Raw genomic sequence first — 27,709 nt, forward strand, 5'->3', positions numbered from 1 at the left:
GAGTAGCTTTCTTGCCACTTTCTACATATTCTCTGTTCTCGGTATTCATTCTGATTTTCTTAAAGGATAACTGTTCTGCTTCACATCTGTGAGTACAGGTCACTTTGGGTTACTGCTGCTCCCTTACTCCCTACCCCGACTTTTATAACTTCTCAGTTATTCTTGTTCATTGTCATATAGAATATTGTAAAGATTTCCAGGAAGCAGCATAGTGGAATGCAGAGAATAAATGTCAAAATATAAGCACCTAGATCCTTAGTGTGGTGACCATAGGGATTAGAAGTTAAGGTAATATCTTAGGTTTTTTTAGATTTAAATTCTTTGTTTTGTTTGCCTGCAATTACATTTCTTAACACTAGCCCGCAATTTGTGAAAGAACTTGTGTCTTTGAGGGTTGAGTAGAAAAAGTATTTGGATATTCAGTAGTATAAATGCTCTTAGTTAATTAGATTACTCCAAGAAATTGTTGTGAACCAGTTTGGAAATCCAGTGACTTTTGAAAGGAAGAAATATAATTTTTTTTAATTGCAGCATAGTTGATTTACAATTGTTAGTTTCTGGTGTAAAATGATTCAGTTTTATGTGTGTGTGTGTGTGTATGCACACATTCTGTTTCATATTCTTTCCCATTATGGTTTATTATGGTAGCTCAGATGGTAAAGAATCTGCCTGCAATGTGGGAGACCTGGGTTTGATCTCTGGATTGGGAGGATTCCCTGGAGGAGGGCATGGCAACCCACTCCAGTATTCTTGCCTGGAGAATCCACCAGGACAAAGAAGCCTGGAAGACTACAATTCATGGGGTTGCAAAGAGTTGGACGTGAGTGTTTACAATTATAATAGTTTATTTTATTGTAAAAGTTTATGTAATTTACAGTTACAATAGTTGATTTACAGTTGTGTTAGTTTCTGGTATAGCAAAATGATTCAGTTTTATGTGTGTGTGTGTGCATGTGTATACACACATTCTTTTTCATATTCTTTTCCATTATGGTTTACTATAGGACACCAAATATAGTTTCTGTGCTATACAGTAGGACCTTGTGTATCTGTTTTATATATAGTAGTTTGTATCTGCTAATCCCAAACTCTTAGTTATCCTTTCCCTACTCCCATTTCCCTCTGGTAACCATGAGTTTGTTTTCTGTATCTGTAAGTCTGTTTCATAAGCAAGTTATTTATGTCAATTTTAGAGTTCACATACAAGTGATATCATACGGTATTTGTCTTTCTTTTTCTGACTTACTTCACTTAGTATGATAGTCTCTAGGTCTCTCCATGTTGCTACAAATGGCATTATTTAATTCTTTTTTATGGCTGAGCAATATTCCATTGTATATATGTACCACATCTCTATGTGTTCCTCTGTTGGTGGGCATTTAGGTTGCTTCCATGTCTTGGCTATTATAAATAGTGCTGAATATAGATAAATATTTATTTATATTTAAATAAATAAATGAATAAATTTATTATAATATAAATTTATTTATTTATAATATATCTAAATTATAAATAGTATGAACATTGGGATGCATGTATCATTTTGAATTATCATTTTCTCTTTATGTATATGCCCAGGAGTGGACTTGCTGGATCATATGGCAACTCTAATCTTAGTTTTTTAAGGAATCCCTATGCCGTTTTCCATAGCGGCTGCACCAGTTTACATTCCCACCAACAGTGCAGGGAGTTCCCTTTTCTCCACATCCTCTCCAGCATTTGTTATTTGTAGACTTTTTAATGATGGCCATTCTGACTGGTGTGAGGTGGTACCTGACTGTAGTTTTGATTTGCATATAAGAAGTATAATTTAAAAATTACTTTGTCTGAATTTTGTCAGCTAGTTCAAGACAGCTTGTGGTTAACTCTTAGTTTAAAACAGGAGTTTTAAAACTCTTCCTCAAAGGCCAAGGTGTTTTTCTGAGGGCCACTGAGAGGGATGGTGCCACTACTAGGAAGAACATTAGGCCCTCTCTATCTGGTCTGCTTTTATCCTGGCAGTTCTACTTTTATCCAGTTGTAATTATTTAAAATATAAGTACTGCAACCATTGCTTGGCTCTTGATTTTTTACCATTTTATGGATGTATAATTGACCTATAATAAATTGTGTATAAAGTATTGTTGTTGTTCAGTCGCTCAGTCATGTCTGACTCTTTGCAACCTCATGGACTGTAGCATGCCAGGCTTCCCTGTCCTTCACTGTCTTCCAGAGTTTGCACAGATTCATGTCCATTGAGTTGGTGATGCCATCCAACCATCTCATCCTCTGTTGTCCCCTTCTCCTCCTGCCTTCAATCTTTCCCAGCATCAGGGTCTTTTCCAATACGTCAGCTCTTCGTATCAGATGGCCAAAGTATTGGAGGTTCAGCTTCAGCATTAATCCTTCAATGAATATTCAGAGTTGATTTCCTTCAGGATTGACTGGTTTGATCTCCTTGCAGTCCAAGGGACTGTCAGGAGTTTTCTCCAACATGACAGTTCAAAAGTATCAATTCTTTAGTGCTCAACCTTCTTTATAGTCCAACTCGCATCCATACATAACTACTGGAAAAAGCATAGCTTTGACTAGACGGACCTTTGTCAGCAAAGCAATATCTCTGCTTTTTAATATGCTGTCTAGGTTTGTCATAACTTTTCTTCTAAGGAGCAAGCGTCTTTTATTTTCATGGCTGCAGTGATTTTAGAGCCCAAGAAAATAAAATCTGTCACTGTTACAATCTGATAAATCCTGATATACATATACATCTGTGAAACCATCAAAATAATATACCTATTGTTCCAAGAGTTATTTCTTTGCCCTTCATGACCCATCCCTATTCCTATCCCTAGGCAATAGCTGATCTGCTTTCCATCACTATAGACTAGTTTGCATGTGACAGGATTTTATATAAATGGAATCATACCATATGTTCTCATTTTGTCTGGCTTCTTCCACTCAGCATAATTAATTTGTGATTTTTTTGCATGTTGTTGCATTGATTAACTGTCCATTCCTTTTTATTGCTGTGTAGTATTCCATTGTATGAAGATACCACAATTTGTCTATCCATTCATCTGTTGATGGAAATTTAGGTTATTTCCAGTTTTTGACTACTACAAATTTCGTAGTAGTGTTCATGTCTTCATATGGACATATACCTGATATTCATTGACTTGAAAACTGTCCTATTTTTGTTTCAGTGATACAGGTGGAAGTGTAAATTTGCTTTCTGCTCGTCCTGGTTAAAAGTAAAGTGTCTAAAAACATGTAATGTTTCTTATGTTGTCTTTTTTTTTTTTTTTAAAGTTGCATGGTACTGTAGTCAGAGAACATGGTCTTTTGGTATTGGATCTTTGGAATTCATTGAGATTTTCTTTATGACTTTATTGTGATGAATTTCCACATATTCCACATGTGCTTTAAAAAGTCTAATCTCTAATATATGTAGTGTTATTAATATACTGTTTAAATCAACTTCATTTCTATCATTTTTTTTTGTCTACTTGGTTTATGGAAAATTCTGAAATCCCTGAATTTGTCAAATTTTGTTTTTTCATAAGTACTTTAAAAAGTACTTATGGCCTGTTTTATAAGTACTTATAAATTCATAGTCAATAATATCTTCTTGATTAATATCTCTTCATTGCTTATACATGCTTTTACCTTGAATGTAGTTTTGTCATTTTAGTTAATAGTTGCTGGATATTCTTTTCCTTTTTTTCTTATTTTACGAATCTCTTTTTATATGTTATAAAATATAACACATATGCTAAGTATGGTAAAAACCATAAATTTCAAGTATAATAAATGATTATAAAGTGAACACCCATGCAACATCCGAGAAATACAACATCACCAGCACTCCAAAAGGCCTTCTCCACACACCATATGTGTCTTCCCCAAAGAGATAATCATTAGCTTGGCTTATGTTAATCATTTACTTGTTTTTTCTTTTTTTTTAAAATAGTTTTGCCAGTCTTGTGTGTATGCCTAAACCAAGATAGTTGAGTTTTGCCAGTTTTGAGCTTTATAAAAATAGGATCATGCTGTATGTTCTTAATTCTTTTGTTCAACATCATGTTTGTACTATTCATCTGTATTGTTTTATGTAGGTCCAGGTCATTTGTTTTCATTGGTGTCTAGTATTCTTCTATGAATGTTCCATAATCCATTTGTTTGTTGTTCTAGGGATTGGCATTTGGGTTGCTTCCAGTTCTTGGCTATTGTGAGCTACTGCTGTGAACATTCTTGTACATGTATCCTTGTTCACTTGTGTGCAGGTTTTCTAGAATCTAAGAGGCAAAATTGCTGGGTCCTAGAGGAAAACACCGGAGAAGGCAATGGCAACCCACTCCAGTACTCTTGCCTGGAAAATCCATGGACGGAGGAGCCTGGTAGGCTGCAGTCCATGGGGTTGCTAGGAGTCGGACACGATTGAGCGACTTCACTTTCACTTTTCACTTTCATGCATTGGAGAAGGAAATGGCAACCCATTCCAGTGTTCTTGCCTGGAGAATCCCAGGGATGGGTGAGCCTGGTGGGCTGCCGTCTGGGGTCGCACAGAGTTGGACACGACTGAAGTGACTTAGCAGCAGCAGCAGAAGACACATCTAATGATGTGAATGGATCCTCTGGGGTTGTATAGTGTGTGACTTTGATAGATTATATGTATTTTAACTTTAGAAGAAAATGCCAAACTGTTTCCAGAGTAGTTGTACCAACTTATATTCCCACCATTAATGTATGAAGCATCCCCAGTTTTCCATATTTGACCAACTTTTTTGGTAAGTCAATTTTTTTTTTTTTTTGCCAGGATAATATGTAGAGCTCTTAGTGTGACTTTAATGTTTATTTTCCTGATTACTAATGAAGTTAAACATCTTTTCCTTTGTTTTTTTTTAGTTTGTAGTTTATTTTTGAAGTGCTTGTATGTGTTTTGGTGTTTTTTTCTGTTGGACAGTCTGTCTTCCTATTGATTTGTAAGAGTTATTTACATATTCTAGACATAAACCATTTGATGGTTTACACATGTTGTGAACGCCTTCTTCCATTCTGTTTCCTCTTTCCATTTTCCTCTAGGATTCTTTCCTCGGCAGTAAAGAATCCTCCTGCAAAGCAGGAGGCCCCGGTTCAATTCCTGAGTTAGGAAGATCCATGGGAGAAGGGATAGGCTACCGTTTTCATGAACTGAAGAACTTAATTTTAATATAGAGAATATAGTTAAAGATGTAGAGATTTATAGTCAGTTCTCTTAGTGTCTTACGAAATCTTTCTCTAGTCACAAACTGTAAAGTTACTCTTCTGTGTTATCTTACAGCTGTATAGTTTTGCCTTTCACACTTAGTCTAATATACCTGGAGGTTTTTTTTTTTTTTTTAATGTGGTATAAATAAAGGACTATTACCTTTTCTGTCATGGATACTCAGTTGTTTCAGCACTGTTTATTGAAAAATCTATTATTTCCCCTCTGCTTATAGTGTTTACTTCTGTCATACATTGAATATCTGTTTGTGAATGGGTCTGTTACTGGACTCTCTTCTATTCTTTTGGTCCATTTATCTCCCCCTCACTAGTATCCCACTGTCTTCATTATTTTAACTTTAAAATAAATTTTGGTATCCCACCCTTTGTATTTCCATGTGTACTGAGTCTGATTATTAAATTATACACACAGACACACACTACATATTGAGATTTTTATTGAACTTTCATTAAACATAGGATCAGTGGGGAAAATCAGAATCTATAATGTTGGATCTTCAAACTCCTACTGTAGCATAGCTTTCCACTTGGTTAGGTTTATTTTAACATTCTGTAATAAAGTTTCATAATTTTCCTATAGGGATTATTGCCAGATACATTCATAGTATTTGATCTTTATGCATTTATTTATAAGTTGTCTTTTTAAAATTTCACTTTCCAGCTGTTTCAGAAATAGAGAACTATAATTGATTTTTAAATATTTACTTTATATTCAACATTCTTGCTGGAAACTCTGATTAACTCTAGCAGTATATCTTTAGATTATTTTGGATTTTCATACTTATGATCATATCATCTGCATATAACAACAGTTTTGGTCAGATATACCTGTTTTTCCTTACCCAACTACATAGGCCACAATATAGGGCTGAGTAGAAGTGGTGATAGGAATCAACCCTTTCTTGTTGCAGATTTCAAAAGGAAATCTTTTAATGCTTCACCGTTAAGCATGATGTTGAGCTTCCCTGGTAGCTCGGCTGGTAAAAAGAATCCTCCTGCAAAGCAGGAGGCCCTGGTTCAATTCCTGGGTTAGGAAGATTCATGGGAGAAGGGATAGGCTACCCACTCCAGTATTCTTGGGCTCCCCTGGTGGCCCAGATGGTAAAGAATCTGCCTGCAGTGTTGGAGACCTCAGTTCGATCCCTGGATTGGGAAGATCCCTGGAGACAGGAATGGATACCCATCCCCGTAATCTGGTCTGGAGAATTCCACGGACAGAGGAGCCTGGCAGGTTACAGACCATGGGGTCCCAAAGAGTCGGACATGACTGAACAACTTTCACTTGGTACCATTACTATAAACAGAAGTCTAAACTACCCTTGGGTTTGTCATTTTCATCCTTTTACTTTCAACACTTCTGTGTGTTTGGAGAGAACCTCTTGTAAATAGCATATAGCTGTACTTTTAATTTTCACGGAATTTGACATTATAAGTTTTAATAGTGCCTTTACTATGATTGTGGCTCAGCTGGTAAAGAATCTGCCTGCAATGTGGGAGATCTGGGTTCAGTCCCTAGGTTGGGAAGATCCCCTGGAGAAGGGAGTGGCTACCTACTTCCAGTATTCTGGCCTAGAGAATTCCATGGACCATATAGTCCATGGGTCACAAAGAGTTGGACACGACTGAGTGACTTTCACTTCACTTACTATGATTACAAGTATATTTAGAAGTCTTTTGCCTATCTTTTGTTTTTTTTTTAAATATTTTTCTATGCTACTTTTTTCTTCTTTCCTATTTTTTTGGAGCAGTGTTGAATTTTTATTCTTCACTACTGATTTGGAAGTTTTATATTTCAACTCTATTGATTTTTCTATTGTCACTCTATATTATTGGTTATCTTAAAAATTTTAATACACACTTAAGTCAAGGTCAGGTCAGAAGACAAAAACTACATTGCACAGGTAGCCTAACAGGAAACATTTAAAATAAGAATTGCTGACTAGTAAAAGTAGTGAACTGCTAAAAGGAGACAAAAGAGGACTCTAAGGAGTATGCAGTAGTGACTTGGGAAAGCAGATACCACCCCCAGGGGTAAAGGAGAGTGAACAAGAAACGAACTTAAGAGTGCCTTCCCACGAGGCTGGTATTTAAACCTCTGAGTAGAGGTCTGGCTGCCACAGGAACAGGCAACCCACTTGTGGCAAATAAACTTGCCAGAGGGTGTTGGATGGTGCTAAACCATGAAGACTGTGTTTATGGTTGCAGGGCCCAAGGGCATGAGCCAAGAGTAAACTGTGGCGGGTGCTTAGGTAACAGAGAACAGCCTCACACGACAGTCAGCTAGCTGCCATGGATAAGGGCACTTCAGTAAAGAAAGAAAAGCCCCTTCTTCCCACTCTGGCCTTGCAGTGTCTCTGCAGTGTCCTCAATTGATAAGCCTAACATCAAGACCCCTGGCAGAGGGGAGGAGGCTGTGTTATTTCTAATATCAAAGCAGGGCCAAGATGGGTTGATTTGGAGCTGAAAGGTAACTAGTAACTGCCACATACAAAGCTATATTTTAAAATATAAAACTCCTTAGTGCTAAGTGCTAAGTCGCTTCAGTTGTGTCCGACTCTGTGTGACCCCATAGACGGCAGCCCACTAGGCTCCCCCATCCCTGGGATTCTCCAGGCAAGAACACTGGAGTGGGTTGCCATTTCCTTCTCCAATGCATGAAAGTGAAAAGTGAAAGTGAAGTCGCTCAGTCATGTCCGACTCCTAGCGACCCCATGGACTGCAGCCTACCAGGCTCCTCTGTCCATGGGATTTTCCAGGCAAGAGTACTGGAGTGGGGTGCAAAACCCCTTAGCTTCTTAAATAAGGACTTGAATACTTTTAACATTCCTCTGAACCAGCTTCAAGGCTCTTAGATGTCAGTACTAGCCCAGTTTTGCAGACATTTTAGGTTGCTTGCTTGCTTGTTTAAAACAGTCAAGACTTACTTAGGTTTACCTTACTCTCTGTTGTTTTCCACAAGCCACTCCTGCCTTATGTTACATTTTGTTTCTTGCTGAAATACATCCAGTGGCCATTTTTCAATTTGGTATTCCCATGTGCTTCATACTAAAAAAAAAATTTTTTTTTTTTTTTTGCCTGTGAGCTTCCTTTTAGTGGGAATTATCTGCTGTGGTGGTTCCACGTGTGTCCTAGATGGGAATCACAACCCTAGGGGCAATTTTGTGGTTGCCCCAGTCAGGGCTTGACATGGTTCCAGGTTCTAAACCCAACTTCACATTAGTTTCAAGGTTTCCAAACTAAGTCAGTTGTGTGTAACTTCAGACTCCATGTTCCCGATAGGAAAGAGTAGTTGATTATTTCCACCCATTGCTGACAGCCAGTTCCTTGTCCTCATTCTCAGCCAAGGTGTTTTGTGAAGACAAAACTTTCCAGGCTCCATGTCCCTTACATAGTAGCTTTACCTTTTATCCGGTGCGCTAAAATTCTGGTTCTCTTCAAAACACCCTCTTCAGTTCCTATATGCTACTTTAGATTTTCTCTTTGAACTATCATTGGAACTTAACCTGTGTTACTTTTTAGTCATTCATGTTTAAAATCATGCTTAAAATTTATGGTTTAATTAGGTTTTCTGTGTGTTTGGACTAGAGGAAGGATAGGTTTTCACTTGTCTGCTTTGTCTGCCATTTTGCTCAAGTAGTTGTTTTAGGGTTGCTAATATTCAGGAAATGATATATGATACATTCCATTTATTCCTCTGGTACTTTATCGTTTCAAGGAACTTGTCTGTTTAGTGAACATTACAATGCTGCTGTGAGGTAGATAGGACAGGCATCAATTGTCCTATTTTATAATGAGAACTTGTCACTCAAAACAGCAAAAACAAATTTTATTACACATCTGCCATGTACTTAGCATGGATGTACTAAGTCTTGTACTTAGTCTTGGATGATGGGGGTAAAAACTCAAGTAACTTGAGGTTAATTAGAAAGTAAACAGAAGCATCAAATACCAAACACAATACAGATAGTTTCTTAGCATATGACTTTAGTAGATATTTAATAAACATTTTTTTAAATTAAAGGTTACAAGGTAGGGAATTGTTAAAATGAAAAATGTAGAATGTTGATAGTAGATGCCGTAGGTTGGGGGAGAGGCCCTGTCAGTGTGCGCTGGCTCAATGGAGGAGGTGGGTTTGACACAGGCCTCTTAAGAGGTGAGTAGGATTAGTAGGCAGGATATATTTGGACAGTTCTGGAACAGAGCATCTGCACATGAATAAGGCAGCCAAAAACTGGAGACCTGATTGTGTTCAGTCTAAAACACAAGGAGTGGGCTTGAATTTTGTAGAAAACAGGAAAGAGATCATTTATAAGTGAGAGTAACCTGACAGAAACTTTGTTTTAAGATGTTACCATTCTTTAGAAAAGCTGCAGTGAGAGCAGTGGTGGGGGAGGAAGCAAGGGCAGGGGGTGCTGCCTGAGCCGACAAGTGACAAGAAGACTTGACAGCAGCTCTAGGAACATGAGAAACGACAAGAATATTTGGTTTTATAAAGTCTGAAATGCAAAAGAGGCACTTGTTTAAATATACAGTTTACATAATTGGTTTTTAATGTTGTGTAGGTGAATCAGCCCTCAGAAAAGTGGAACAGAATTCCCAAACCTATCTAAGAGAGATACGGAAAGCCCCTGTTCTCTCTGGCACTCCAGTCTCCAGTGCTCTGCTATGGGAATGCAGACAGACCTGGGCTTGAAACTCTGTTTGCATTTTCTTAATAGAAATAATGCCACATGCTGGAGTTTGATCCCAGGCTATCCCACACTGAAGTACTTAACTCAAGGTATATAGGTATATCACTAACATGGTTGTCATCAGGAAAGTATGTTTTAGTTTCACAGTAGATACAGGAACAAACCTCCAGAGAAGTACCAAAGGTGGCAGCCAGTAGAGCTTAGGTAGAGTTAGCTCTCAGAACTTTTGGGTGGGTCACTTTTTAGTCCCATAAAAAACCTTCCTCCCTGCGTCAGTCCCTGCCCAGGAGTACTGACAGCTGCTCCACAAATGGACCTCCCCCATCTTCTGTCTAAGACAGGACGCCTGGTGTAGACATGCACGTCCTAGGTCAGAGAAAATGCACCACTGAGGTTCTGATCATTTGTTAGGCACAAATACTCCACTTCTTTTTGGATTTAAACAATTAAACCCAACCAAGAAAGAGTAGTTCTTGCTTTTACATGTGTTTACCGCTGCATAATACTATCCAGTCATGCAGTTATACTGCACACAAGAATGTGTGTATGTGTATATATACACATATGTATGTGTATATATATATATACACTCACACATATGTGTATTTTCAAATTGCTATCGTGATTTAAATAACAATATACATATGTACATATTTAAAAAATAAAGATGTTGTTGTTCATCATCAACTTCTAGGCTGTCCATCTGGAGTCAGCTCATACCTGTAAGACAGTTGGATTTGGACTTGTGTTAGTATTGCGAGTGTGCTGTGGCAATATCAGGACAAGTGGCCTAGTCTGTCCTACTTGGGCCTGTGGGACCAGCAGAACTCATCTCTGTAAGTTGACCAGCCAGGGTTAAGACTAGAGCTTACAGCGGTTCTTTAGGTAAATGAAGTCTGTAAGCATTAAAGCCTTAAGTAAAAGTGATAATGTCCCCCTCAATAAGATATTGAAGAGGGAAGAACTTTGAAAAGAGAATATGGGCAACCACCTGTAATAAATTGAGTAGCAGATTTAATGTGATAAAATTAAACCACTCACTTACCACTGTGAGAAGCCCTTAATCAGATCTTCTTTTGATAAGTCAATCAGTACCTAAACAAGCACAAATTATCAGTTCTTGTCCTCAAAACTGCATTAAATGGAAACATATTGGGATAAATGAAACTGATCCTAAAAAGGGCCTCCTTCAGTTTTGAGCAATAGTTCTTTTTCCTTTGACTTTCAATATATAGAACCTCTCCAGAAGGCCAGTACTGACACCAACCTCAGTGTCCTAGGAAAAGGTGAACTGCTATTTGCAGTTGTACCTCAGGAATTTACTTAACGAATGTTTTAGAGAAAACAGCTTGCCTTTACTTACAAACTGATTCAGAATTTTAAGCAAGACACTATAGTTTTCTCAACAATAAAAATGGGAATATCATCACCTACTTCACAGAGTGGGCTTTAAAGAATGAGCATAAGATAATGTTTAAAATACAACAACTACAGAGTATACAAATACCATTCTTTTTTGTCTCTCCTTCCTGAGGATTATATTTACTTTTACATTCACCACAAAAGTCTTGACATAATGAGAAGATCCAAGCTTCACACAATGCTGTACTTGTGAAAACAATACTTAATATCATAGTAGAGGTTCAAATACTTTTGTAGTGATGAACTTGGATATTCTTGAGTTTCTTAAAATAGGGTTTATTAATTTATATACTTTAGTTTTAAGAGTATTTTTTAAAAGGCACAAAACAAAAAACCTCCCAGTGAGGTTGTATCTTCCTTAAAGTCAGTTCTGATAACAAACTGATGATCGCATCAAAATTTCAGCAAGGATGTGTTCCACCTGTGAACTCCAGGTAGCCACCAGGAGGGAAAGAGTACCAAGATCCCCTTTTGTACTTACCTTTCCCAGTTCCTTCCTTCTGTGTGAACCAAGTGGTCTACTGTTTTTCACTGCGACATCTAGTGACCTCTTCTGTACTTCATCCATGGAAACAAAAAATTCAAATCTGTAAGGAGCAGAAAGTCAGAAATGAGATTTATATATTTTAATTATTTTCATTGAAAATCTCTAGTGTTTCATCCATTTTCCTACCTTTAAAACAGAAGATACAGACTGTCTACTGTTCTAGATACTATCAAGAATCTAGAGCAGTATTAGGTTACAGCAAATACTTGCTGCATCATTATCATAGATAATCACTGTCCTGTTACAAAACCTGGAAGTGTCAAGAGGCCATTTACCCCTTTTGAGAACTTCTTTGGACTACTGTGCTTTGGGGTTGCTTCTTTCTTTCTCTGACTCTACTCTGGTTATCACTCTGTTCAGCTGTCCCTTCTCTCTCTGCCTGCTCATAGTACCACCTCAGTCCCTTTTTGTTTTTTCTGACCAACTAAGGGCTAGGTTGCTGAATAATTAGTTTTGCTGAAATTGCATGGAAAAAAGTGTCCTTTTCCCACTTGTGCCTGTGGAGTAAGGCAGAGGAATCTTAGTATACAAGCTTTGTCACATACTCACAAGAGGCCTCTGGACTCCTTCAGGATTAAAAAAAAAAAATCTTTAAATTTTTTTAAATTGAGTGAAGATTCTTTAAATTCAATAGTGCTTTACACTTTTCAGAAGTTTGACATTCATGATTTAATATAATCCTATAATATCTCTTAATTTTTTAAATTGAGATATATATGACATAGCATTATTAGTTTTATGTGTCTAATAATGATGTGATTTGTATATGTTATAAAATGATCAGTCTAAGTAACATCACCACATATAGTTACAAAAAATTTTTTTTCTTGTGATGAGAACTTTTAAGATCTATTCTCCTCGCTACTTTCAAATATGTAATACAGTATTATTAACTATAGTCACCATGCTATACATTATATCCCCATGAATTACTCACTTAATAGCTGGAAATTAGTACCTATTGACCCCTGTCATCTATTTCACACACACCCTAATCTCCACCTCTGGCAACCACCAATCTCTATATCTATGAGCTTGGGTTTTTTTGTTTGGTTGGTTTTTTGGTATTTTTAGGTTCCACATATAAGTGAGATCATAAGTATCTTTTTCAAACTTATTTAACTTAGTAGAATGCCCTCAAGGTCTATCCATGTTGAAAATGGCAAGATTTCTTTTTTTATGGAGTCGCGAAGAGTCAGACACGACTGAGCGACTTCACTTTCACTTTTCACTTTCATGCATTGGAGAAGGAAATGGCAACCCACTCCAGTGTTCTTGCCTGGAGAATCCCAGGGACGGGGGAGCCGGGTGGGCTGCCGTCTATGGGGTCACACAGAGTCGGACACGACTGAAGTGACTTAGCAGCAGCAGGTTGTTTCCATGTCTTGGCTATTGTAAGTAATGCCACAGTGAATACAGGTGTGCATATATCATTTTGAATTACCGTTGTTTTAATAAATACACAGAAGTAGAATTGCCTGGTAGTATGGTAGTACTGTTTTTTTTATTTTTTTTGAGGATCCTCCATACTGTTTTCCATAGCTGCCCCAATTTACATTCCCACCAACAGTGCCCAAGGGTTCCCTTTTCTCCATATCCTTACCAACACTTGCTATTTTTTTATAATAACCATTCTCACAGATATGAGGTGATATCTCATTGTGGTTTTGATTTGCATTTCCCTAGTGACTAATGATGTTGAATATCTTTTCATGTACCTACTAACCATCCATATTTCTTCTTCAGAATAATGTCTATTCAGAGCCTCAGCTCATTTTTAATCAGATTTTTTTTTTGCTGTAGAGTTCTGTGAGTTTTAATATAGATTTTGGATATTGACTGCTTATCATATATGATCTACAAGTGTTTTTTCCAATTTGGTAGGTTGTCTTTTTATTTTGTTGGTTTCCTTTGCTGTGTAGAAGCATTTTAATGTGGTCTCAAGTTGCCTCACTTGTTTAGTTTTGCTTTAGTTGCCTTTGGTTTTGGTGTCTAATCCAAAAAATCATCACCGAGACTGATGTCAGTGAGTTTAACTCACCTAAGTTTTCTTCTACGAGTTTCATAGTTTCAGCTCTTACATTCAAGTCTGTAGTCCATTTTAATTTTTGTGTACAGTGTAAGATAGTGGTTGAATTTTATTCATTTGCATGTGGCTGTCCAGTTTTCCCAACACTACTTGTTGAAGAGACTGTGCTTCCCCCATTATACATTCTTGTCTCCTTTGTCATAAGTTAATTGGCCATATATGTGTGCGTTTATTTCTGGGCTCTCTATTCTGTACCATTGATGTCTCTTTATGCCAGTACCATACTGTTTTGATTATTATAACTTTGTAATATAGTTTGATGCCTGGAGACATCAGGGAGTATGATGCCTCCAGCTTTGTTCACCTTTCTCAAAATTGCTTTGACTCTTTTGTGGTTCTATGCAAATTTTAGGATTTTCTATTTCTGTGAAAAATGCCATTAGAAGTTTGATTGCATTGAATCTATAGATTGCTTTGTATAGTATGGACATTTTAACATTATTCTTCCAATTCATAAGCATAATATATCTTTCCATTTGTTTGTGTTGTCTTTGATTTCTTCCATCAATGTCTTAGTTTTCAGAGTACAGGGTCTCTTACCTCCTTGGTTAGATTTACTCCTAGATATTTTATTCTTTTTGGTGCAGTTGTGAATGGTTTTCTTAATTTCTCTGATACTTTGTTGTTAGTGTATAGAAATGCAGTGGATTTCTGTTTATTAGGTTTGTATCCTGCAGTTTTACTGAATTCATTATAATAGATTTCTGGTGGCATCTTTAGGATTTTCTTTAGAAAGCACCATGTCATCTTCAAACAGTGACGGTTTTATTTCTTCCTTTTTTTTTTCCCTTCTTGTCTGATTGCTATGGCTAGACTTTCCAATACTGTGTTGAATAAACCTGGTGAGAGTACTGGTCTTGTAAAGTGGGTCTGCAAGTGTTTCCTCGTCTATATTTTGGAAGAGTTTGGGAAGGAATGGTATTAATTCTTCGAATATTTGGTAGAGTTCACTAGTGAAGCTGTGTGGTCCCTGGACCTGTTTGTTGGGTGATTTTTGATTACTGATTTAAACTTCTTCCTAGTAATCAGTCTGTTTACATTTTCTGTTTCTTCATTATTCACTCTTGATAAGTTGTATCTTTCTAGGAATTTATCTTTTTCTTCTAGGTTATCTAATTTGTTTGATGTATAACTATTCATAGTCTCTTATGATCCTTTGTATTTCTGTGGTATCAATTTTACAGCTTCTGTTTCCTCTTTTTTGTCCTCTTTTTTTTCCCTTGGTGAGTCTAGCTAAAGGTTTATCAATTTTGATTATCTTTTCAAAGCTCTAAGTTTCATTGATTTTTTTTTCTATTGTTTTTTTAGTCTCTATTTCCACTCTGAACTTTATTTCCTTTCTTCTGTTAACTTCGGACTTTGCTTATTCTTCTTCTTGTTCCTTGAGATGTAAGGTTAGGTGGTTTGAGATTTTTTACTGTTACACTGTTATCATATAACAGTAAATGATATATGCATTTACTGTTATGAAATTTCCTTTTAGAACTGTTTTTGCTACATCCCATAAATTACGTTATGTCACATTTCCATTTTCTTTGAACATATCTTATTTGTCTTGATTTCTTAACATGATTTTAGTCTTCTTAAATTTAACACTTGTTTGTGGCAGCCTAGTATATGATCTATCCTGGAGAATGTTCTGTGTGCACTTGAGACTGTGTATTCTGCTGCTTTTGGATGGACTGTTCTATGTATTAGACCAGTTCATCTGGTCTAGCAAGTCATATACAGCTAATGTTTCCTTATTGAATTTATCAGATGATCTATCCTTTGATGAAAGTAGGGTACTAAAGTAGCCTCCTTGAATTCTGAATGATAAGTTTCCCCAGTAGAGTATTTTTGGTTGGAAGCATTTTTCTTTCAGCACTTTGAATATATTGTGCCACTCCATTCTGGCCTGCAAAGTTTCTGCTGATAGTCTTATGTTGGGGGCTGGCGGGGGGGGGCGCTCCCTGATAATGTAATTACTTGTTTTTCTCTCGCTGTTTTTAAGATTCTCTTATCTTTAACTTTAGATATTTTAATTATAATGTATATGGTGTCAATCATGTACTCAACAAGAGACCTCTGAACTCTTTACTTCTGGGTTTACATTTAAGATCAAGGTTGCCAAATCTGCCTTGTAGATAATCCAGGCATAAATTGCTGTTAAAAATTTGAGAGAGAATTACTAACAGATTAGGTTTGTCACAAAAGTCAACCTCCTGTGTTCCCACATAGCAATTTTGACATCCTTTTATGTCAGAGCTCCCTTTGAAGGCAATATTTTTCACTTGTGTGACTGGAGAATATAGGATGGTGCCTAATATTAATAGAAAGTGTTCAATAAATATTGAAAGAATTAATTCTCTCTCCCCACATTCTTTCTTGATATCAATGAACTAAAAATGTAGCTTTTGAAGGAACATTAGTCTTTAGACATGACCCAAAAAAGAACTCAGTACAGCTCTTTTTAAAATGAGTAGTTATTGATCAAGATAAGTGGAAACAAACATCATTAGGTAACTCATCCTAGGCTGGCTAGCAATGTCTTCTCTTAGGATCCCACAGCAAAAAGAAGCAAGTACCTTGTGATCAACTTAAAATCAAGAATAAGAATATTAAAGATAAGACTTACCACCACAGACTCATCAAAAGCAAGAAATGTGATTAAACTCTGTCTACTAATTTTGTCCCCAAGGACATGGGTGGACACACTGGGGGAGGGTAGCTGTTCCACCTATGCTTGTTACAGGAGTGAAGACAGGCCAAAGAGCTTGGAACTTTGGAGGAAATTTTAGGTCCTTAGGTTCAAGGTATGTTTATTTATGTTTGAAAACAAACATCTGACTAGATTCAAATGTTTTTGCTGCCAAAGGGGATTCGTTTAAAGAGAAAGAGTGTGGAACATTTCATAATCAGGAACGCTTTGGTCCACACAGGCAAGAAAAATGGGTAACTGTTTTGCTAAACTTCTCTGGCAGTCCTTTTCTCCCACAAAATGTAGAAGCTTCATGACTGTGTTGGTGTCCTGTTCAACCCCAGCCCTTCCCAGCATCTGGCAGTTGCCAGGCACACAGGAGGTACTCAGCAAATACTCACGTGGCTGAGACACTCTAAGCAGGCTACCTGGGCCACTTACGTCTCATCAAACCGGGGCTCCAGGGTCTTCCGCTTCACTGAGGTCTTCTTACGACTTGCCCACCTCCTTTCTGGCAACAAGTAGACTCTGACATAGGGATCAGCTCCACTGCTGGTACAGGGCGTCAGGTTTCTGATTTGGTTTCAAACACATTAAAGAAAAAGGCCCCTCATTTTGAAATACTGAAAGTACTCATTTGGAGAAAGCTGTACTAGCCATACAGCTTTAGATAGCCTTGGGGATAAAAATGCCCTGTAATCTAGACCAAAAAAATCAAAAGTCTGCAGAATTTGGAGGACAAAACATCAGATGCATGGTTTTAAAAACATGTGTTTTTATGAAGTTTGGGGTAGAGCCAAGTACTTTTCCATGTAAAGGAAGTTGAAGATTCTTGAAAAAATGTCCTGGCTCCAGGGCACCCCAGACAGCTTTGCAACAGATGTGTCTGAGCAACACCCTTGATTCTGGAGCCTGTCAGCTCCATTGAGGATCCTGTTAGAGCATTCGAACCTCACTCCTTCCAAGTGTCTACCTTGGGGCTGCCTGTCCCTGCCATTGCTCCAAGTGCCCCCAGTGATTTTTGGTCACCTGATGCTCCCAAGGGATCTTTCCTGGTCCTAGCGTCTCTTTACCTGCAGCCGTTGATTAGCACGCTGAGACAGCGCCGCAGACACACATAGCGCACCGTGAGCTGAATCTCACCCAGCCCCCGATGCCCGAGATCCCCGCCTCTGTAAAGAAAGGGCTTGTCATTTCTCTTGCCATTACGGGTGCTGGCCTCTCCCCCCACCCCCAAGAAGCATGTCAGTTAACAGATTAATTCTCAATAAGGTTCCTTTTAGTTGGAATTACTTCCTATCCCGCATTCATGTATAATGATCCTACTTCACTGTAGGGAAAGCATGGTACCATAGGAAAAACTCTCTAGCAACATCTGCCTTTATACTATGATTTCTTGTGGAATCTTGGGCAAGTTACTCAACCTTTATAATAGTAAGTTCTGTCTTTTAGGGTTACTGTGAAGATCCAATTGCTAAGTCCAGAGTCAACACTTAATAAATAGCAGCCATTGATTATATAATTCCACATTCTTGGCTTTCCATATCATCCCAGTATAAATAACTCTTTAGGATCCAAGGTATGTTTTTGCTGTAAGGAACCTTAACAACCAAAGCCCAACACTGTTTTATAGTTGGTGTATAGCTAGAGCCCCACCAGACTTTTGGGCACATGCACACGTGCTTTCTCTCCCCACATCCTGTGTTCTTTCTATCCCACCATGCTCCCTTATGAAACCATTTTATGAAAAACCAGGACTTGCATAGAAAAGTAAGTTCATATCTACTTTTCCATCCAGGGAGGTATTTTCCATGCAGGTCATTTTAGAAAATATTAAGCAGAGGTGCATACTCAGTGTTGAGGCTGATATCTGTCAGGTCAAAGCAGGAAGAAGCCAGGGAGTTGAGTGAGGACATGCTGGGAGCCAGCCCTTTGGGTGGCCATGCGAATGGGGAGGCAGGGCATTTCATGGGTCTGGGTGACTTGATGGGCCCTGGAGAGTGGGGGCCTGGCACAGCCAGGTAGATGGTGGCCAGACTCTTCTTCCCCATGGGTGCACTGTCCTTGCCTTTGGGCTCTGGGCCCGTCTCTTCAAGCATGGGCTTGGTGGCAGTGATGGTGGCAGAAGTGGTGTTCTTGGCGGCTTGCTTGATCTCGGAAGCAGGGTCTGGAGGGCATGACAGATCTGTAGGGCCCTCTCCCTGGGGTGGGGCTCTAGGGTCCTGGTTGGCGGTGACCTTCTTAATGAACAGAGGGCCTTTCTTTAGGGCTTCAGGTCCTGTGTATGGACTTCCCAGCTCCCGTTCTTCCAAGTGCAGGAACTGTAAGCAGATGGCAGGGTTGTTTATGGACTGGCACACCACTTGCACTTTCTCCCCGTCTGCTCTCACCTTCACCCCTGGGAAATGGTTCCTTCTCTCTTCTGGAAGGAACAGTTTCCTCAAAACTCTGTTCCTTCCTGACTGCCCAATCCAATGGATTTTTACTCCCAGACCTATTTTCGTAACCTCTCTGCCTCTGGCTCCCTCTGACCAAACCTTCTCATTGCCCTTCTTGCTGCCTCAGTAATCGTCATGAAGACTCAGTTGTGACTCCCTTTTCTCTATACTAGTTCTGGTTGCTGGAGACCTGACCCATTTACCTTAGCCTTCCTGTATATCACCAGCTGCCTTCTGGATGTGATAATTTCTAACCACCACCTTATTCACCATTGCTTTCCCCTAAAATGTGTTTTCTATCCAGATACAATCATGTGCTCCCAAAGTTTCAAACCTCAGCCATTGTTTCTCCTTCTCCTTTTCCCATCAATCATTAAGACTCTTCCCAGGAATTTCCATTTCCAGTAATATGGTGATCAAAATATTCTGAAAAACCTCTTGTTAGAAATGCTCAATAAAATGAAACAAACATATTTCTAAACGCATAGCCAAATTCACAAGAAAGTAAGGGAAATCCCTAGGTTTTAAAAAAAAAAAAGCAAAAAAAAAAAAAAAAGAAAACTGAAAAAAGGTTAACTTTCTCAGGGTTATTTATCAACCTTAGAATCCAAGGGGTTTGGAGATGAGGCCTTGGGTCATTGTAGGACCTGGGAAGGTGGGATATGTTTAGTGAAAAAGTAGTCTAGGATAAACATTTCACCCACCAGCAAAGACTGATGACAAGAAATATATCTCAGCCTATACTATGGCTAGTGGGAAATAAAAGTATTTCCTGAGAATATGGCACTGTATAGGTTTGTCTCCTATGAATTTTGGATTCATATTTATACACCCTATGGAGTCACGAAACCCAAAGTTTGAAAATTAATATAAAAATGGACTCAGGTTTATAATGTTCCTGAGGTGCCTGGCTGCAGCCAAAGCAGAACTTCCTTGGAAGTGAACAACCTCACTTCAAGTCACAAAGGTAACACTGAACACATGTCTGCAACCCCAGTTACCAAATGTAGAAATGAGTCACCATGAAAAAGCACCGACAGACACAACAGACATCAAAATTTAACTCCCCAAGATCTTCAGATAACAGGATTAGCAGACATACATTTTAAGTATTTTCAAATAATTAAAGATGGACTAGAAATGAAAATAAAATACAACAGAAGATATTGTAGATTTGGAAAACATAAAGTGAAAAATGAAAAAATAGCCTTTGAAATAAAAACCATGAACAGGTTTAACAGCAGATTAGGCATAGCCAAAGAAAGATTTAGTGGTATGGAAAACAGGTCTGAGGTGATTAGAAGGTAGCACCAAGAGATAAAGAGAGAGAAAATATGAAGGTCAGGTCATGTTAAGCCATGGAGATGATAAGGTCCAATGTAATCAAAGGAAATGTAGAAGGAGAGATTAAAAGATTGGGAGAGGCAATATTTGAAGAGAAAATGGCTGACAATATCCTGAAGTTGATACTAAAAAATATGAATCCATCTCTGAACTTCTTCGCAACACAGGGCAGATACTTAGTGCTGGGGCAGACCACCCCTTGCCCACCCTGGAGGAAAAGGGAGAGATTTACCCGAAGCACCAGCCTCATGGAGATGAGGCTGTCCAGGCCTGAGTGGTCCAGCTGGAAGCGCTGCTCCAGAGTAAGGTCTGCATGGGGGAGAATCTGGCACAGGGGGAACTCCAGCACTCCTAGAGCACACTCTTGGTCGTCATCAAGCACCTGGGCAATGGGCCGGTCACAAAACAAGATGATAACCAAGCCCCACCCTCGCCAGCACTACTCGGCTCCAGCCAAGACTGAGTTTACTTTGGTAACTATGTTCTGTGCTTCTCTTGGCCTCTGGTTCTGTTCTGAAAACTGGAAATGAGACCTGACTTGGTCCCTGCCTTCAGTCAGGGCAAGAGAGTGACTCAGGGGAGAGGCAACCATGACCTATATGAGGCAAGTTTGTCACTGCCCTGGGGCCTTCAGGGCTTTAGGGACTGATGAGCTGTGCTGCTCTATGATGGGACCAAGTACATCATCATTAATGTCCTGAGTAGATTTCAACCCAGGCCACACTAGGTGCTATTAATATTTAAAAACTGGAGACTCTGGCAGGGAGTGCCATGGGACTTAAGGGTTTGTCCTTCCACAGCCTCCTCCCCAATAACCTTGGGCACCTGCTCATGAGATGTGGGCCCTCAGTATCCCCTCCTGACTCCCTGGGGAACCTGCTCAAGCCCCCACCCCTCGCGGCTTAGACACCTCTGAGCTCTGTTCCAAGAGCCCAACTTCATGCAAACCTTCAGATGCAGCTGTTCAGCAGCCACATTGTGCACGAAGAAGGAGAACACCTGGCTCCACACAGGGTCCTTGCTGCAGGGACAGGTCTGGGAGCAGGAGAGAAAGGGAGCACTGAAGGGTTAGGTTGGGCAGAGCAGGGTACCAGTGCCCTCTGCTCTTACTCCATCCACCCAGGGATAGACCCACACATGCTGCAGCTCGTAGGAGGCAACAGGTCAGGGCAGCCAGACTCAGAGGTGAGGAGAGTGTGCCAGGAACTCTCACAGGGGCTGAAATCCCACCAGCACTAGAACTCACTTCCCTAGGGAGGTGGTGGTAGAAGGGCAAGGGGACTTCTGCTGCTGGGGTGATGGAAATGTCGTAGGCTGAGAGCCATGCCTAAGCTGGAACCCTGGTTCTGCTTTCTAGCTCTTGGAGTCACTGATCGCTGGTCCCCAGATTCTTGAACTATAGAACTCTTTCGTGAGGTTATTTTGAAGACACAGTGATATAAAGCACCTATAATGTGCTCTGGCACCTATTTCAGTGTAAGCTAATTACCTTCACTTTTGCTTCTCTCCCTGAAGTGTTGGGGCCCCCATTTCCTTAGTCTTTGGCTGTACACCAAGCTATCTTACCTTGCTCAGGTGTGTCTTCTTGCCTACAGAGAGCCTGACGTAGGAAGAAGGGTCTCTGCTGACTTTATTCTGTGAGGGGACAAATCCGCAAAATAGAGATAGCACCCACAGTGCCAACTTGAGACCCTGCCTCTCAACCCTCAGGAGCATCGGTGGGACCTGAGGCCACCCAACCTGCGTCCCTTTGAGAGAAGGCCTCCTTGGTGCTCCCAGGGGTCTGGGCTGTCATCACTGTGCCAGCACCTGGGCTGGGCTGACCCTGTGGGGAGCTTCCAAGTTAAAGACAGGAGGCATGGCTGGACACAGGTGCTTGTTCCCTAGAGCTGTGGAGACAGACAGGGTGGAGCTGAGCTCTGGCTTCCCCTGAGCTGTGTGACCCAGGCACTTAGCTTCCTGGGTCCTATTTTTAAATGGCAATAAAAATGGACACATAGCCACCATGGGACTCAGGCATAACGGATGTGGGAGGAGCCCAGTGCCCAGCTCACTGCAGACTCAGTGATCCCCATTGAGTCATCATCCCCAGGCTGTGTACACAGCAGACTGGAAGCTGTGTTTACTCGGGGAAAGGAGCTGTCACTTCCTTTCACAAACACACTTACCCTGGCAAATCTGGACAGCTTTTTGGCTTGATATTCACCATTTAGGTACTCAAAAGGGCTTCTCTGCAGCACGAGAAGAATAGGGTGAATGAGCAACATATGGACATTTGAGAGTGACGGGCACAAGGCAGGGTGTGTGTGATGCTCTGGCCATGTCACCACTCACCGGCAGGTTGCAGGCGCTCTCCAAGAAGACCACGAGGATGGCAGTGGAAAAGCTCCCACGGTCCTACAAGCAGACACAGACCCTCACTACAAGCAGGGGACAGGCAGTTTAGGAGAGCCCTCTTCATGGCTCCAGACTGGCCATCCCTCCCCTCACAACCTAGCTCTTTGTTGAAAATACAACTGCAGCATGACAGACTCGAGTCAGAACTGGTGGACTTCCTATGAGCTGGGCTGACAGGCACTAACAGAACTTTTAAGGATCCCATCCACCCTGTGTGGAGATGAGGGCTGAGGGACACGCTCTCCAGAAGGCGGGGCTGGCCGGAGGACCCTGAGCAAGATCTGCGGCTTCAGGTCCCTCCTCCTCCCTCCTCCCCACACACCACTCACAAGTGCCCGCCTCCACCTTTCTGCCCAGAAGCCTGACACCCTGCAGTCACCTCAGTCACAGCGTCCGGCTCTGTGATCAGTGAAAGCCATTCCAGCCGCAGGTGCAACCGCCCGCTTGTTGTGTTGTTCAGCGCAAACCACTGCAGGGGGATGGGGAGGGGAGCTTGGGGACAGGGCCAGTGAGACCCCGTAGGGCCCTGATAGGGGCTTCAGGGAAGAGGTGAACCAGAGCAGACAGGGTGGGCTCTGGGCTAGGAGAGGTGGTTATGGAAGGCCAGTACTACAGTTTGGGGCGGAAGCAATGCTGTCCACAAGGAGGGGTTGCAGGTGCCAACTCTACCTCATCCACCACTCTGTTGGTCATGACATCCCCGAGGCAGATCTGCAGGCTGGAATACACAGGGAGTGAAGGTCAGTTCAGCCCAGGGGCAGCAGCAGGCATGGAGGCCCACTCTGAAATGTTTTCAAGTATCTGAGTGGACCTCAAGACAGGACCTTATTCATCCAAAGAATGAATGCAAGACCACTTTGAGCTCAAGCTAAGGAAGAACTGTCTAGCCACTGGGGCTGCTCCCATTGGGCATGCTGCCCAAGCAGGCAAGCAGCTCTGACCCCCGGAGGGGAATAAGCTAACGCTGCTGGACACACTGGCTCTGGATGCGCAATGAGGGTGCTACTGGCATTTTGGCTGGGATGAGTCTTCATTGTGCAAAACTGCCCATGCATTGCAGGGATTTAGCTTCTCTGTCCTGTGTCCTCTAAATGCCAGTGGCACCACCTCCCACAGTCACTGTAATAACCCAACAGGCCCTTCCATTTCCAAAACTGCCTCAGATGCCCTCCAGGGGCTAAGTATAGTTGGCATGAGTGTGAAAGAAGGTAACACATTCACCGTGTGCCTCCCACCTACCCTGACAAAGCCCAGCTGGGATTTAATTCCATGTTAACTGTTAGAAATGTGCTGGACCTCAAAACACACTTGAAATCAGTTACGTAAAACATGAACCACAGACACACTTATAATCTGTAACATTACAAAAGTCACAACCCCTTTAAGATGAAAATTTAAAATGGTAAGTCACATCTGGTGGTAAGCTATTTCTTAGCCTGTTAGGTTGTGCCTGTCCCATTTTGTTTCTACATTTTAAAATCACATGTACATGGAAACAAGCTAAACAACTTAGGAGTATGAAGATCTGGGTAAAACTGTTCTGCTGCTTCCTAGTCCCGGCCTCTGAGATGGGCAGTGGTGTCGCTTCCACACCAGCACATGTGAACACACACACATCCCCCCTGGAAAAATGTCGACTGCTTCCCCCACTTCCTTAGCTATACTGAATATCCTCGTGGTCAACACACATAGATCCTACTCATCATTTTTAAAAGCTGTAGGGTATTCTTTAGTTTAGCAATGATAAATTTATTCAAATATTCAACCAGTGTCCTCTGAGTCTGGTCATGCTTCCAGGTTTTTTGTTTTGCCACCATAGATAGTTCTGCAATAAATGATTGAGGTCTAATGCTTTTTATAGGAGATTCCTGAAATTGGGATGGCTGGACCAGTGTAATTTTGGGGTTTTGATGGCCCCCACCCTAGTCCTTTCAATCCTTAGAGCACAGAGGCTCTGTTCCACCACAGAGTGAGCACATGTTTCTTGGGTGCTGGGGCCAGGCTATGCATGCCAGCCTTAGCCCTGCACACTGCTCCAGATGGGACTCTGGGTACATTATGAAGAGCACAGAAAGCAGAGCCCATGGTGCACAAACCTCAGGACCCCCTCCATGCCTCCAGAGGGCTAGGACTCAGGGCTAGACACCCAGGGGACGTCTGGGGAGGAGGTCCATGGCAGCGGTATGGAATGGCAGTATTGGCTGCCTGGCACAGTCACCATGTCAGAGTGTGGTGGGAGTTGCAGGTCCCTGAATGGTGCAAGTGGGAGTACCTATGACCCCAAGGGCTAGAGCCCTGCACCCCCAGGCCCAGCTTGGCCCTCCTCACCTGCCCAAGAAGTCGTCCTTGTCAGGATCCTCATCGTACAGGTCCACTTCCAGATCCTGCCCAGGGACTTCATACACTATGAACTGGGAGGAAAGAGAGGTAACTTGACCTGCAGGCCCCGAAAGCTGATGAAACAGACATCAAGCATGACCCCAGGGGAGCCAAGTTCCAGCCCTGCCTCCTGGAAGCTCGGAGCCCTGGGCAGGTTCCTGCCTTTCTCGGTTCCTGGAGAACCTTATTGGAAGAAGGGAGTGATGCCCTCTCCTGTGGGATGCAGAGACTCAGAGGCATCTTGTATAAGACTGTGGCAGGGTTGGGGCTCGGACGGGTGGCTGCTCTGTTTTCTGCCAGGGGCTTGTGGCTTCCAAACTGTGACCCTTAACCTGGCTGTGGGCCTGCCCTACCCACAATAGGGACTGTGGTTGAACTTAAGGGAGAACTTAAGGCTACTGGCATCTGGTTCTGAGAGGGGGCAGGACTGCCCCTGAGGTTCTATGAATTGGAAACTTCCAATGAAGCTGCCTCTGGTCAGGAAAAGAGGGAGGAATCAATCAATAAACTACTCCACCAGGAGCGGCCATCTCCAGAAGCCTAGTGGGTCTGAGAAGTAGGTCTGCCTGTCCCCAACGCCATGCCTCTGGCACAGTGCTACCCCATGGGTATGTGAAGACCATGAAGGCAGAACCCCATCTTGTTTGGGCCAGTACTGCCCAGAGTGGAGCTCTGGAGAGCACCTGGGAGCCGCTAAGGAGCCCCTTACCTCAAACACCTCATTCCAGGTGGGGGACAGGTTCTTATAGATGGTCCTGCTCCGGAAGTGCTGCAGGCCGATGCTCACCTTGGCGTAGGGGTCTGACTTGCCTCGGATTCCCAGGAAGCTGTCCTTCTGGGCCAGCTTTTCAGCCTCCAGCAAGTGGACTCTGATCACTCCCTGCAAAATGCCCCAATCTGAGGCTCACAGCTGTTTCGAGGAACCTCAAAGTCCCCAACTTCAGGGCCAAAGCCATCAGCTATCACTGCAGCCCCATCTCACCCTTTCCACAACTGGAGACAGAAGCCACAGGGCCACAGAGCAAGTGCGGGCAGGACCCAGGGCTCAGTCCACTGCATCAAGATGCCCGCACACATTCCCGCCCTTCTGACCTCCCTGCCTCCAGCCTACCCCGTGAATGGCCTGTTCAACTGCAGCCATTTCCTCCCCTGTGCCAACTGCCATGCTGCCTGAGCTGGTTTCCTCCTGTGAGCTGGTTTCCTCCCGTGTTCCATCCCTGTCTCTAACCCACATGCAGACTGAGATCCAGTATCATTTCTTCCCAACACCCAGATGTACATGCCCCTGTGGGCACTGCATGATGCTCACAGTAGGTCTATGGGCTCATCAAGGCCTCAGCACTTAGTCACCTCACTCCCAACCCTCTGGGCTACATCTTAAGCCAGAACAGAGCACAAGAATTAGGACAAACACTTAAGGGGACCAGGAGACCTCCTGCCTAGCACTGTTTTTTTTAAATAGTAAATACATAAGACAGTAGGTGCTGAGAGAGGGCATCAGAGGGCAGACAGACTGAAACCACAATCACAAACAACTAGCCAATCTGATCACATGGACCACAGCCTTGTCTAACTCAGTGAAAATAAGCCATGCCGTGTGGGGCCACCCAAGACAGACGGGTCATGGTGGAGAGGTCTGACAGACTGTGGTCCACTGGAGAAGGGAATGGCAAACCATGCAGTATTCTTGCCTCAAGAACCCCATGAACAGTATGAAAAGGCAAAAGGATAGGATACTGAAAGAGGACCTCCCCAGGTCAGTAGGTGCCCAATATGCTACTGGAGATCAGTGGAGAAATAACTCCAGAAAGAATGAAGGGATGGAGCCAAAGCAAAAAAAAAACAAAACACCCAGTTGTGGATGGGACTGGTGATAGAAGCACGGTTTGATGCTGTAAACAGCAATATTGCATAGGAACCTGGAATGTTAGGTCCATGAATCAAGGCAAATTGGAAGTGGTCAAACAGGAGATGGCAAGTGTGAACGTCAACATTCTAGGAATCAGCGAACTAAGATGGACTGGAATGGGTGAATTTAACTCAGATGACCATTATATCTACTACTGTGGGCAGGAATCCCTTAGAAGAAATGGAGTAGCCATCATGGTCATCAAAAGAGTCTGAAAAGCAGTACTTGGATGCAATCTCAAAAACGACAGAATGATCTCTGTTCGTGTCCAAGGCAAACCTTTCAATATCATGGTAATCCAAGTCTATGCCCCAACCAGTAACACTGAAGAAGCTGAAGTTGAACGGTTCTATGAAGACCTACAAGACCTTCTAGAACTAACACCCAAAAAAGATGTCCTTTTCATTATAGAGGATTGGAATGCAAAAGTACGAAGTCCAGAAACACCTGGAGTACCAGGCAAATTTGGCCTTGGAGTACAGAATGAAGCAGGGCAAAAGCTAATAGAGTTGTGCCAAGAGAATGCACTGGTCATAGCAAACACCCTCTTCCAACAACACAAGAGAAGA

The 27,709-nt window shown here is 41.7% G+C and overlaps 1 protein-coding gene and 1 long non-coding RNA gene across 2 annotated transcripts in view; one reads left to right on the plus strand and one right to left on the minus strand.

The window, feature by feature from the left end:
* Positions 1 to 1,564: 1,564 nt before the first annotated feature.
* LOC129644132 (uncharacterized) lies at positions 1,565 to 5,605 on the plus strand. Its single transcript, XR_008710753.1, has 3 exons — positions 1,565 to 3,249; positions 4,171 to 4,376; positions 5,062 to 5,605. It is a non-coding gene; the product is annotated as an uncharacterized LOC129644132 (long non-coding RNA).
* A 4,600-nt stretch (positions 5,606 to 10,205) lies between these two features.
* Positions 10,206 to 27,709, minus strand: part of ESYT3 (extended synaptotagmin 3) — a 53,469-nt gene continuing 35,965 nt past the window's right edge. The window contains exons 9-23 of the mRNA XM_055569561.1: positions 25,941 to 26,111; positions 25,181 to 25,263; positions 23,522 to 23,570; positions 23,232 to 23,321; positions 22,790 to 22,852; positions 22,624 to 22,686; positions 22,022 to 22,090; positions 21,404 to 21,490; positions 20,688 to 20,837; positions 18,525 to 18,994; positions 17,747 to 17,845; positions 17,115 to 17,246; positions 11,839 to 11,944; positions 10,981 to 11,030; positions 10,206 to 10,655 (exon numbers count right to left, since the gene is read on the minus strand). Of these exons, the coding sequence (XP_055425536.1) occupies positions 10,619 to 10,655; positions 10,981 to 11,030; positions 11,839 to 11,944; positions 17,115 to 17,246; positions 17,747 to 17,845; positions 18,525 to 18,994; positions 20,688 to 20,837; positions 21,404 to 21,490; positions 22,022 to 22,090; positions 22,624 to 22,686; positions 22,790 to 22,852; positions 23,232 to 23,321; positions 23,522 to 23,570; positions 25,181 to 25,263; positions 25,941 to 26,111 (1,719 nt within the window). The 3' untranslated portion in view covers positions 10,206 to 10,618. The remainder of the gene's footprint in view (positions 10,656 to 10,980; positions 11,031 to 11,838; positions 11,945 to 17,114; positions 17,247 to 17,746; positions 17,846 to 18,524; positions 18,995 to 20,687; positions 20,838 to 21,403; positions 21,491 to 22,021; positions 22,091 to 22,623; positions 22,687 to 22,789; positions 22,853 to 23,231; positions 23,322 to 23,521; positions 23,571 to 25,180; positions 25,264 to 25,940; positions 26,112 to 27,709) is intronic.

Source organism: Bubalus kerabau, chromosome 2 (genome assembly GCF_029407905.1).
Source record: "Bubalus kerabau isolate K-KA32 ecotype Philippines breed swamp buffalo chromosome 2, PCC_UOA_SB_1v2, whole genome shotgun sequence".
Lineage (NCBI taxonomy): Eukaryota > Metazoa > Chordata > Mammalia > Artiodactyla > Bovidae > Bubalus > Bubalus kerabau.